At 33.0% G+C, this 12,227-nt stretch overlaps 1 protein-coding gene across 12 annotated transcripts; it reads left to right on the forward strand.

Annotated features, from left to right (window-relative positions):
• Positions 1-1,068: 1,068 nt before the first annotated feature.
• On the forward strand, positions 1,069-9,494 carry LOC122293300 (disease resistance protein RPV1-like). 12 transcript variants are annotated; one of them, XR_006237236.1, is made up of 19 exons: positions 1,069-1,903; positions 2,205-3,309; positions 3,392-3,682; positions 3,804-4,016; positions 4,141-4,353; positions 4,478-4,690; positions 4,815-5,027; positions 5,152-5,364; positions 5,489-5,701; positions 5,826-6,038; positions 6,163-6,375; positions 6,500-6,712; positions 6,837-7,049; positions 7,174-7,386; positions 7,511-7,723; positions 7,848-8,060; positions 8,182-8,423; positions 8,523-8,735; positions 8,860-9,494. XR_006237236.1 is itself a non-coding variant. In XM_043101832.1 (17 exons), exons 1-17 carry the CDS (start codon positions 1,323-1,325, stop codon positions 8,362-8,364), a joined length of 4,929 nt encoding a protein of 1,642 aa, XP_042957766.1. In that variant the 5' UTR covers positions 1,069-1,322; the 3' UTR covers positions 8,365-8,496. The 12 variants fall into 12 exon arrangements, 10 of the variants coding, with proteins under 10 accessions (XP_042957766.1, XP_042957767.1, XP_042957770.1 ...); XR_006237237.1 differs by having other exon boundaries at positions 8,182-8,395; XM_043101832.1 differs by lacking the exons at positions 8,523-8,735; positions 8,860-9,494 and having other exon boundaries at positions 8,182-8,496.
• Positions 9,495-12,227: the final 2,733 nt, after the last annotated feature.

The following is a 12,227-nucleotide window of genomic DNA, read 5'->3' on the forward strand; positions in this document are numbered from 1 at the left end:
AAAAATACACTAATACAAACCCCATCCGTCATTGTTCCTATATCATTGTCCCTAGCCTCTATATAATGAAATTGATGACCAGTCGGGCTCTGTATAGGGACAAAGGGATAATAAGATGAGATAATTTTAAATAAAAGTTGAAAGTTAAATAAAATAATATTATAATATTATTTTTAATATTATTACGATAGAATTTAAAAAAATTGAATTGTTTATTATATTTTGTGTATAAATTTTTTAAAAATTATAATAATAAGATAAAATAAATTGAGATGAAACGTTTTTCAAATTTAAACAAGACGGCTTGGTAACTCAAAATTTTCATATCAAATAAAAAATTCTCATCTTATTATTATAAATTTTTTAAATTTTTATATAAAATATAATAAATAATTTAACTTTTTTAAATCTCTATTTATTATTTTCAAATTTTAAAATAATAATAATGTTATAATATAATATTTTAAACTTTTATTTAAAATAAAAAATTCTTATAATTATCATGGACGTCGTTTCTCGTATATATTATTTAATATTAATAAACGACAATGATAATGATAATTTGTGCTTTAGTCAGAAAAGAAACCAAAGTGGGAGGAAGCGGAGCTTCGCCGAACCTTCCACGGTTCCACCTAATAAAATATGTAATCATTCGTGATCTACGATAAGGGAGTCAATTAATAGGCACGCATGCGTACGCTTTTCATTGTTTCTTAATTACAAATATCTTTTTCCAGCTCGCATCCTTGGCGTATCCTTCAATAAAATATAACTTTGCCAATTGTTTGTTGCAACTATATAATTAAAAAAATATATACTCATCATCTCTACTTTACATATCATATATAATTTTTTTATTTTTTATTTTATTTTATTAAAAAAACAAAAAATATACACAACAACTTTACACTTTTTTATACTATTTAAAAATATGAATTTATTATTTTACTCTCTTTTATTTTACACTTTAAAAATAATAATGTGTTAGGTGTGAGTCCTGTGTAGCAGTTCTCTTAAAAAAGTATATACTCATCATCTCCTACTCCTTTTGGCATCTTTACTCCAACCGCGAATCACGCCAGATTAAAAAGCAAAAAAAAAAGGTTCTGCATGTGCACCTCCACTTCTTCCCATTTCAATAACCTTTTGACTACACAAACCGAAGGTTGATGCTGTCTACCTTGAACTTTCCATCTCAGGTTGACCACTACTACTAGTACTCCATACATGACCATCCTCATTGTTCTTCTCATTGTCTAAGCCAGCAAATTACCAATATTTCCTTCCACAATTAAGCTTCTAAATCTCTCGCATTTGCATTCATGGCCACTCAAACACCCTCTTCATCTACTTCCGAACATACTAAGATAAGAAAAAGAGGCAATTCATCTTGTTCGGAAGAAGATGAAAAAATCATAACCTCTTCCCCAACTTCTTCCTCGACTCCTCGATGGAAATATGAAGTTTTCCTTAGTTTCTATGGCAAAGACACTCGCATGAGCTTTACGGATCATCTATATGTTGATTTAAAACGGAAAGGTATTCTCGTCTTTAGGGATGATGAAGCACTCAAGCGAGGAAAATGCATTTCTCAAGAGCTTTCGCAAGCAATTCAAGAATCTCAATCTGCCATAGTCATTTTTTCAGCAAAGTATGCTTCTTCCGAATGGTGCCTTAGGGAACTTGCCGAGATCGTTGAATGGGAGGAAAAGAATGATCTCATAATTATTCCTATTTTCTACCATGTGGATCCTTCAGACGTAAGAAATCAAAGAGGGACTTTTAAAGAAGCTTTCGCTGCACATGAAAAAGATCCCAAGGTAGACATCAAAGAGATTGATACGTGGAGAAATGCTTGCATAAAAGTCGGTAATCTTGCCGGAGAGCACATAAAGGGGGACAGGTAACATTTAGCCCTCTTTTGATCTTTGTCCATTGACAGCTAGCAAGCAATTAACATCTATATATGTACTTAAATTATAACATTTATAATTTTCAAACAACGTTATAATTTTTAAAATGTTTACATTATGATCTGGTCTGATAGCTCAAGTGTTGCAAGAGGCAAAATATTGAAGTATGCATTAAAGCGTTTCACTTTCTCTAATAAACAATGCTAATAATCAGCTAAAGCTTGCCCTTTTTTTTTTTTGGTTCGTGTCGATTCAAGTCTCGTCAATATTAATTGTTCTATCAATTTATAGGTACGAATCAACAATTATAAAAGAAATCGGTAGACGTATAGCTCATGAGTTGAATTCTAGATTCTCACGTCATGATTACAATAAACTTGTTGCAATAGACTCCCATGTAGACAGAATGATAGAGTTACTGGATATGGAATCAGATGATGTTCGCTTTGTAGGAATTCATGGGATGGGTGGCGTTGGTAAGACAATGCTGGCTGAAATAATTTATGATAGAGTTTCTAATTGTCGATTTGAAGGAAGCAGCTTTATTTCTTGCATTAGAGAAGAATCTAAAGCTCGTGGTCTAGCTTCTTTACAAAAACAACTTCTTTCTATGATCATGGAAGAAAAAATACAAATATGGGATCAAAACCATGGAGATCGGATGAGAAAGAAGATCCTGCATAATAAAAAGGTTTTTATCGTCCTTGATGATGTGGATAGTGACGAGCAACTAACGGCATTAGCAGGGGATCGGAAATGGTTTGGTCCAGGGAGTAGGGTGATCATAACATGCAGAGATAGTCATCTATTGAGAAGATATGAAGTGAATCCTATCTATAAGGTTGAGCAGCTTGAAATAGCAGAAGCTTTGCAACTCTTTAGTTTGTCAGCCTTCAAGGAAACCCATCCAATAGAGGATTACATGGATCTATCTATGGATTTTGTAAATTATGCTCAAGGCCTTCCTTTGGCTCTTAAAGTTTTGGGTTCCTTCCTATATGAGAGAGAAATAGATGCGTGGAAAAGTGAGAAAGATAAACTAAAAGCATTTCCGAATCCAAAAATTATGGATGTACTTCAAATAAGTTTTAATGGGCTGCAGAAATCACAAAAAGACTTATTTTTGGATATGGCGTGTTATTTCCGAGGACAGCATGGGGTGGATTACATATTTGATGATGACATGGCAGAAAGTTTTGGTCATTATCGCATTGATGTTGACGTTCTCATTGAGAAGTCCCTCTTAAGCAAATCAGAATATGGATTGTTGTCCATGCATGATTTGCTAAAAGAAATGGGCCAGGAAATAGTTCAGCGTGAATGCCCTCAAGAACCAGGAAAACGTAGTAGAATCTTTTGCTTGGAGGATCTATATCAAGTATTGAAGAATGATGCTGTAAGTTGATTAGTGTAGATATTAATATAAAAAGGTATATTTTCATCCTAATTCATGCTAACTTATTGTTCTTGGTTACCAGGGAACTGATGCAATTAAAGGCATAGCCGTGTATTCTTGTCCTGAAATGAAACAGAGACTCAATGCCAAAGCATTGTCAAAAATGACAAAATTGAGATTTTTTAAATTCCATCATTCTCAATCTATAAAATGGCATGGAAAACCTTTAAACTACATGCAAACCAATGAGTTGCGATTCATAGAGTGGTTTGGATATCATTTGAAATCTTGGCCGAGCAGTTTCAAACCAAAAAATCTTACTGTACTAAGGATGTATTCCAGCCAGATCAAACAATTATGGAAGGGGTCGATGGTAAGTTATTCACTTGTATACATACGTATTCTTCTTAATAATCCCCCTTCATATATTTTCCAAATAACCTAATATATTCATATTTTGATCTAATTTATAACTACTTGTTTGTTCATAACAGGATTTAGACAATTTGAAGGAATTAGATATGGGTCATTCTGAGAATTTGATTGAAACTCCAGATTTGAGTGGAGCCCCAAATCTTGAGATAATAGACTTTCAAAATTGTAGAAGTTTATGCGAGGTCCACCCATCCATTAAAGAGCTCAAACAACTAAAACAATTATCCATGGCTGGCACAGGAATCAAACACCTATGGAAGGGGACGTTGGTGGTAAGTTTTTCACTCGTATAAATACGTATTGATCATCTTAACAATCCCCCTTCATATCTTTTCCAAATAAGTTATTATATTCATATTTTGATCTAATTTATAACTACTTGTTTGTTTATAACAGGTTTTACACAATTTGAAGATCTTAAATTTGAGTAATTGTAACAACTTGATTGAAACACCAGATTTGACAGGAACTCCAAATCTTGAGGAAATAAACTTTACAGATTGTACAAACTTGCGTGAGGTCCACCCATCCATCAAAGTGCTCAAGCAAATACAAATAATAAGGATAATTGGCACTGGAATCAAACACCTATGGAAGGGGACGTTGGTGGTAAGTTTTTCACTCGTATAAATACGTATTGATCATCTTAACAATCCCCCTTCATATCTTTTCCAAATAAGTTATTTTATTCATATTTTGATCTAATTTATAACTACTTGTTTGTTTATAACAGGTTTTACACAATTTGAAGTTCTTAGCTTTGAGTTATTGTAAAAACTTGATTGAAACACCAGATTTGACAGGAACTCCAAATCTTGAGGAAATATACTTTACAGGTTGTACAAACTTGTGTGAGGTCCACCCATCCATCAAAGTGCTCAAACAAATTAAAAAAATAATGATAATTGGCACTGGAATCAAACAACTATGGAAGGGGTCGTTAATGGTAAGTTTTTCACTCGTACAAATACGTAATGATGTTCTTAACAATCCCCCTTCATATCTTTTCCAAATAAGTTATTATATTCATATTTTGATCTAATTTATAACTATTTGTTTGTTCATAACAGGATTTAGACAATTTGAAGAAATTAGATATGGGTCATTCTGAGAATTTGATTGAAACTCCAGATTTGAGTGGAGCCCCAAATCTTGAGATAATAGACTTTCAAAATTGTAGAAGTTTATGCGAGGTCCACCCATCCATTAAAGAGCTCAAACAACTAAAACAATTATCCATGGCTGGCACAGGAATCAAACACCTATGGAAGGGGACGTTGGTGGTAAGTTTTTCACTCGTATAAATACGTATTGATCATCTTAACAATCCCCCTTCATATCTTTTCCAAATAAGTTATTATATTCATATTTTGATCTAATTTATAACTACTTGTTTGTTTATAACAGGTTTTACACAATTTGAAGATCTTAAATTTGAGTAATTGTAAAAACTTGATTGAAACACCAGATTTGACAAGAACTCCAAATCTTGAGGAAATAGACTTTACAGGTTGTACAAACTTGTGTGAGGTCCACCCATCCATCAAAGTGCTCAAACAAATTAAAAAAATAATGATAATTGGCACTGGAATCAAACAACTATGGAAGGGGTCGTTAATGGTAAGTTTTTCACTCGTACAAATACGTAATGATGTTCTTAACAATCCCCCTTCATATCTTTTCCAAATAAGTTATTATATTCATATTTTGATCTAATTTATAACTACTTGTTTGTTCATAACAGGTTTTACACAATTTGAAGAAATTACATATGGGTGATTCTGAGAATTTGATTGAAACTCCAGATTTGAGTGGAGCCCCAAATCTTGAGATAATATACTTTCAAAATTGTAGAAGTTTATGTGAGGTCCACCCATCCATTAAAGAGCTCAAACAACTAAAAGAATTATCCATGATTGGCACCGGAATCAAACACCTATGGAAGGGGACGTTGGTGGTAAGTTTTTCACTCGTATAAATACGTATTGATCATCTTAACAATCCCCCTTCATATCTTTTCCAAATAAGTTATTATATTCATATTTTGATCTAATTTATAACTACTTGTTTGTTTATAACAGGTTTTACACAATTTAAAGATCTTAGCTTTGAGTTATTGTAAAAACTTGATTGAAACACCAGATTTGACAGGAACTCCAAATCTTGAGGAAATATACTTTACAGGTTGTACAAACTTGTGTGAGGTCCACCCATCCATCAAAGTGCTCAAACAAATTAAAAAAATAATGATAATTGGCACTGGAATCAAACAACTATGGAAGGGGTCGTTAATGGTAAGTTTTTCACTCGTACAAATACGTAATGATGTTCTTAACAATCCCCCTTCATATCTTTTCCAAATAAGTTATTATATTCATATTTTGATCTAATTTATAACTACTTGTTTGTTCATAACAGGATTTTGACAATTTGAAGGAATTAGATATGGGTGATTCTGAGAATTTGATTGAAACTTCAGATTTGAGTGGAGCCCCAAATCCTGAGATAATAGACTTTCAAAATTGTAGAAGTTTATGTGAGGTCCACCCATCCATTAAAGAGCTCAAACAACTAAAAGAATTATCCATGATTGGCACCGGAATCAAACACCTATGGAAGGGGACGTTGGTGGTAAGTTTTTCACTCGTATAAATACGTATTGATCATCTTAACAATCCCCCTTCATATCTTTTCCAAATAAGTTATTATATTCATATTTTGATCTAATTTATAACTACTTGTTTGTTCATAACAGGTTTTACACAATTTGAAGATCTTAAATTTGAGTGATTGTAAAAACTTGATTGAAACACCAGATTTGACAGGAACTCCAAATCTTGAGGAAATATACTTTATAGGTTGTACAAACTTGCGTGAGGTCCACCCATCCATTAAAGAGCTCAAACAACTAAAAGAATTATCCATGATTGGCACCGGAATCAAACACCTATGGAAGGGGACGTTGGTGGTAAGTTTTTCACTCGTATAAATACGTATTGATCTTCATAATAATCCCCCTTCATATCTTTTCCAAATAAGTTAATATATTCATACTTTGATCTAATTTATAACTACTTGTTTGTTTATAACAGGTTTTACACAATTTGAAGATCTTAGATCTGACTAATTGTAAGAACTTGATTGAACTACCAGATTTGACAGGAGCCCAAAATCTTGAGGAAATATACATTACAGGTTGTACAAGCTTGTGTGAGGTCCACCCATCCATCAAAGTGCTCAAACAAATTCAAAAAATAATAATAATTGGCACTGGAATCAAACAACTATGGAATGGGTCGTTAATGGTAAGTTTTTCACTCGTACAAATACGTAATGATGTTCTTAACAATCCCCCTTCATATCTTTTCCAAATAAGTTATTATATTCATATTTTGATCTAATTTATAACTACTTGTTTGTTCATAACAGGATTTAGACAATTTGAAGGAATTAGATATGGGTGATTCTGAGAATTTGATTGAAACTCCAGATTTGAGTGGAGCCCCAAATCTTGAGATAATAGACTTTCAAAATTGTAGAAGTTTATGTGAGGTCCACCCATCCATTAAAGAGCTCAAACAACTAAAAGAATTATCCATGATTGGCACCGGAATCAAACAACTATGGAATGGGACGTTGGTGGTAAGTTTTTCACTCGTATAAATACGTATTGATCTTCTTAACAATCCCCCTTCATATCTTTTCAAAATAAGTTAATATATTCATACTTTGATCTAACTTGTAACTACTTGTTTGTTTATAACAGGGTTTAGACAATTTGAAGATCTTAGATCTGGGTGATTGTAAGAACTTGATTGAAACACCAGATTTGTCAGGAACCCCAAATCTTGAGGAAATAGACTTTATAGGTTGTACAAACTTGTGTGAGGTCCACCCATCCATCAAAGTGCTCAAGCAAATACAGAAAATAATAATGGCTGGCACAGGAATCAAACACCTATGGAAGGGGACGTCAGTGGTATATTTTTCACTCGTATAAATACGTATTGATCTTCGTAATAATCTCCCTTGAAATCTTTTCCAAGCAAGTTAATATATTCATACTTTGATCTAACTTGTAACTACTTGTTTGTTTATAACAGGGTTTAGACAATTTAAAGATCTTAGATCTGGGTGATTGTAAGAACTTGATTGAAATACCAGATTTGACAGGTGCCCAAAATCTTGAGGAAATATACGTTACAGGTTGTCTAAGCTTTTGTAAGGTCCACCCATCCATCAAAGTGCTCAAACAAATTCAAAAAATAATAATGGCTGGCACTGGAATCAAACAACTATGGGAGGGGACGTTGGTGGTATGTTTTCCACTCGTATAAATACGTATTGATCTTCTCATTAATCTCCCTTCATATGTTTTCCAAATAAGTTAATATATTTATATTTTGATCTAATTTATAACTACTTGTGTGTTTATAGCAGGTTTTACAGAATTTGAAGATCTTAGATTTGAGTAATTGTAAGAACTTGATTGAAATACCAGATTTGACAGGAGCCCAAAATCTTGAGGAAATATACTTAACAGGTTGTACAAGCCTGTGTGAGGACCACCGATCCATGAAAGTTCTCAAGCAAAGACAAAAAATAAAAATGGTTGGCTAAGGGAATCAAACAACTATGGAAGGGGATGTAGGTTGTAGGTTTTTCACTCGTATAAATACGTATTGATCTTCCTAATAAACCCTCTTCATATCTTTTTCAAATAAGTTAATATATTCATATTTTGATCTAATTTATAACTACTTGTTTGTTTATAACAGGTTTTAGAGAATTTGAAGATCTTAAATCTGAATCAATCTAAGAACTTGTTTGAAACACCAAATTTGAGTGGAGCCCCAAATCCTTAGGAAATCTAGTTTGGAGGTTGTACAAGCTTGTGTGAGGTCCACCCGTCTGTCAAAAATCTCAAGCAACTACGAAAAATAATAATCGCTGGCACTGGAATCAAACAACTATCGAAGGGGAACTTGGGGGTAACGTTTTCACTCGTATAAATACGTATTGATCTTCTTAATAATCCCCCTTCATATCTTTTTCAAATAAGTTGATATATTTATACTTTGATCTAACTTATAACTACTTGTTTGTTTATAACAGGTTTTAGACAATTTGAAGATCTTAAAACTGAGTAATTGTCAGAACTTGATTGAAATACTAGATTTGAGTGGAGCCCCAAATCTTGAGATAATAGACCTTATAGATTGTACAAGCTTGTGTGTGGTCCACCCATCCATCAAAGATCTTAAACGACTAGAAGATTTAAGAATGTCAGGTACCGGAATCAGTCAACTATGGAAATGGACGTTGGTGGTAAATATTTCCCTCGTATAAATACGTATTGATCTTCTTAATAATCCACCTTCATATATATTTTTTCAAATAAGTTAATATATTCATACTTAGATCTATTTTAAAACTACTTGTTTGTTTATAACATGTTTTAGACAATTTGAATTTCTTAAACCTAAGTAATTGTAAGAACTTGATTGAAATACCAGATCTGAGTGGAGTCCCAAATCTTGAGATAATAGACCTTGCAGATTGTACAAGATTGTGTGAGGTCCACCCATCCATCAAAGAGCTCAAATGACTAGAAGATTTAATATTGTCAGGTACCGGAATCAAACAACTATGGAAGGGGACGTTGTGTGACGCCCCCAAATTCCGTTTGGGACGGACATTTGAAGCGTCGAGACATGTAACACAAGGTTACCTGGCCCCGTTCATGACATATAAGATGCAATGTTCCTAACATGCATCTAACATTATGCAATATTCGCAGCGGATAAATTATTTCTTTAGCAATACTATGCACCAAATTGAAAATATCTCAAATGCTTAAAACATACTTGATATATAAAGACTCATTGAACAACTAAGACCATAACACTAGTCCAAAATGATTATGATCCAAAAAGTACTGGAGATGCAACTCCATCGTACAAGTAGAAATTTACGTTAACTACTATATTAACATTGACGTCGCATCGTCGCTCAGTCAACTGTGTCTAGTTGGTCAGCTCCTGATTCTCCTTCAGGTCCTGTAACAAGATCTACCATTCGGGAGGAATGGTAGTTGGGACTACCACAGTGAGATTTGATTACAAATCTCAGCAAGTTAACAAAAAACTTCCACACAGGCTAATGATGCATGGATGACAGTAAAAGCATAAATGCATAATCAAATTCATAAGTAATTAAAGCATAACTTGGCATACAACATAGCATAATTGACATAACTTAAATTGAAACATGAACCGAACTTGACTTGACATGAACTTGATCTGAAACTTGACTTATCATGAACTTGTTCTGAAACTTGACTTAACATGAAAAATACATACTCCAGAGTTGTTGTGGCCCCACGTATTTTACACAAACTTGACTTAACATGAAAAATACATACTCCACAGTTGTTGTGGCCCCATGTATTCTACACAAACTTGACTTAACATGAAAAATACATACTCCACAGTTGTTGTGGCCCCATGTATTCTATGTGTAAATACATACTCCATAGTTATTGTGGCCCCATGTATTATACAGAAACTTATTCTTTAACTGCTTAAATACATACTCCACAGTTGTTGTGGCCCCATGTATTCTATGTGTCACAATTGCTGTGTCTCACGTAGTATATGCGTCACAATTGCTGTGACCCCATACATAAGTAATCAAGATGAAACGTGACTGGAATACGAAAGTACTGAAGCCCTGACGTAACATAACGTGACTTGAACATAACTTGAAATACATGACCAACGTGAGATAGAAACATTTCGTAACATGGCATAACATATAATAGACAACATATTTAACATGACATACTTGCAACAGTGAATATTACATGACTTAATATACATGTAATAGATGGCATACTTAGCATGACGTACTTGTAATGTACAGTAATACATAACAGAATATATTATGTAACAGATAAAAATTGATGACAGAATAAATTCTGTATAATAGACAATTACTAACTTGGCATGGCATGACATATATGATAACACACATACATACACTGTAATTCCTTTACTTAGCACACATACACAGTAGACTGCTAGTAAGTTAAAAGCTAACTTACCTCGATCTCCGCGTTTCTTATAAAACCTCAAGCGCGATCACGAGGAACTGTAATTAGTGATTCTAAAAGTTAGCACTAAATCATTAATAACTTGAAATACGAAAAATACTAACTTGAAGAGTAAAATTTCCATTTTACTCTCTACATGTAGAAAAATGACCGTTTTACCCATAACTTAAGGATTTTGCATACTAACTCCAAAAGTTACCAAAATTTACATGCCTCATGTAAATTTTATCCTCAACTCAAATATCACTTTAGAGAAATTTAAAACTAATCACAACTATTAAAACTCCATAGGGCCGAAATTCCCATATGCTATTTCCATTGATTTTTGTTTCTAACTTGTTTTGATTAACCTTTTGATCTATGACTTATAAATATGTGATCTTCAAACCAAACCATCACATGGTTTAAAAAGATGTTCTAAAACATATATAAGCTTCTAATTCAAGATCACATGGTTAAAAATTAACCAAAACATAAATTTAGCCAAGAACATCCACACTTTGGCTTATTTGAATATCTCTTTACATAAAATTTCATATCTTTGAAACTAACATCAAATATCTTCAAAATAATAATATAACATGTATATAAGATGCTTAGGATCCTCCAATAAAATTATCAAAGTCATTAGAATAGGTTTAGACCACCAAAGAGTTAAACTTTCTCAAAACAGAAACTGTTTTTCCTCTTCCAGTTTCTAAGTTTCTAAATCTAAGAAAATCTTTCATCAAAACCTTTAATCATGCAAAAATCCTCAACCAATAGTCATATATACATGTTAACAATACTCCATAAAAATTTCGGACCAATATCTATCCATTAGCTTGGTCAAAAACTCCAAACTATAACATATTCTCCAGTTTATCTCCCAGAATGACCTTTTTATAGTTTACACAATATTTGACTGACCAAATGATCTTAAAATGGGGAAAATAAGATATCTATGTAAACTAGACTCAAAAAGGAACAACTTATATGAAGGAGACTTTATGATAAAACACTTACAAAAGCTTCGAAATGGGCGTGCAAAAGAACTCTTAAAAGCTGTCCGAGAGAAAGTGTTTGATATTCTTTTAAAGGAACGTGTAAATGAAGATAAGTTCGTGGGTGATGGCTGGAGATACTTATGGACGAGATAAGGAAGATGATAAGGCTGGAGTTGAGAGTTGAGTGTAGTTTTCTCCTACCCGAAGTGAGAGTTAAGTGTAGGACTCTCTTACCCGAAGTGAGAGTTAAGTGTAGGACTCTCTTACCCGGAGTGAGAGTTAAGTGTAGGACTCTCTTACCCAATAATATCCACGAAATTGGCTTAAAATATTTTTATCCAATAATATCCACAAAATTAGCTTAAAATATTTTTATCCAATAA

Source organism: Carya illinoinensis, chromosome 14, assembly GCF_018687715.1.
Source record: "Carya illinoinensis cultivar Pawnee chromosome 14, C.illinoinensisPawnee_v1, whole genome shotgun sequence".
NCBI classification, from domain to species: Eukaryota; Viridiplantae; Streptophyta; class Magnoliopsida; order Fagales; family Juglandaceae; genus Carya; species Carya illinoinensis.

Coding starts and splice junctions, on each gene's coding strand:
- LOC122293300 (XM_043101832.1), top strand. CDS start 1,323: ATGGCCACTCAAACACCCTCTTCATCTACTTCCGAACATACTAAGATA. Junction 5,365..5,488: donor TATGGAAGGGGTCGTTAATG/GTAAGTTTTTCA, acceptor TGTTCATAACAG/GTTTTACACAATTTGAAGAA. Junction 6,713..6,836: donor TATGGAAGGGGACGTTGGTG/GTAAGTTTTTCA, acceptor TGTTTATAACAG/GTTTTACACAATTTGAAGAT.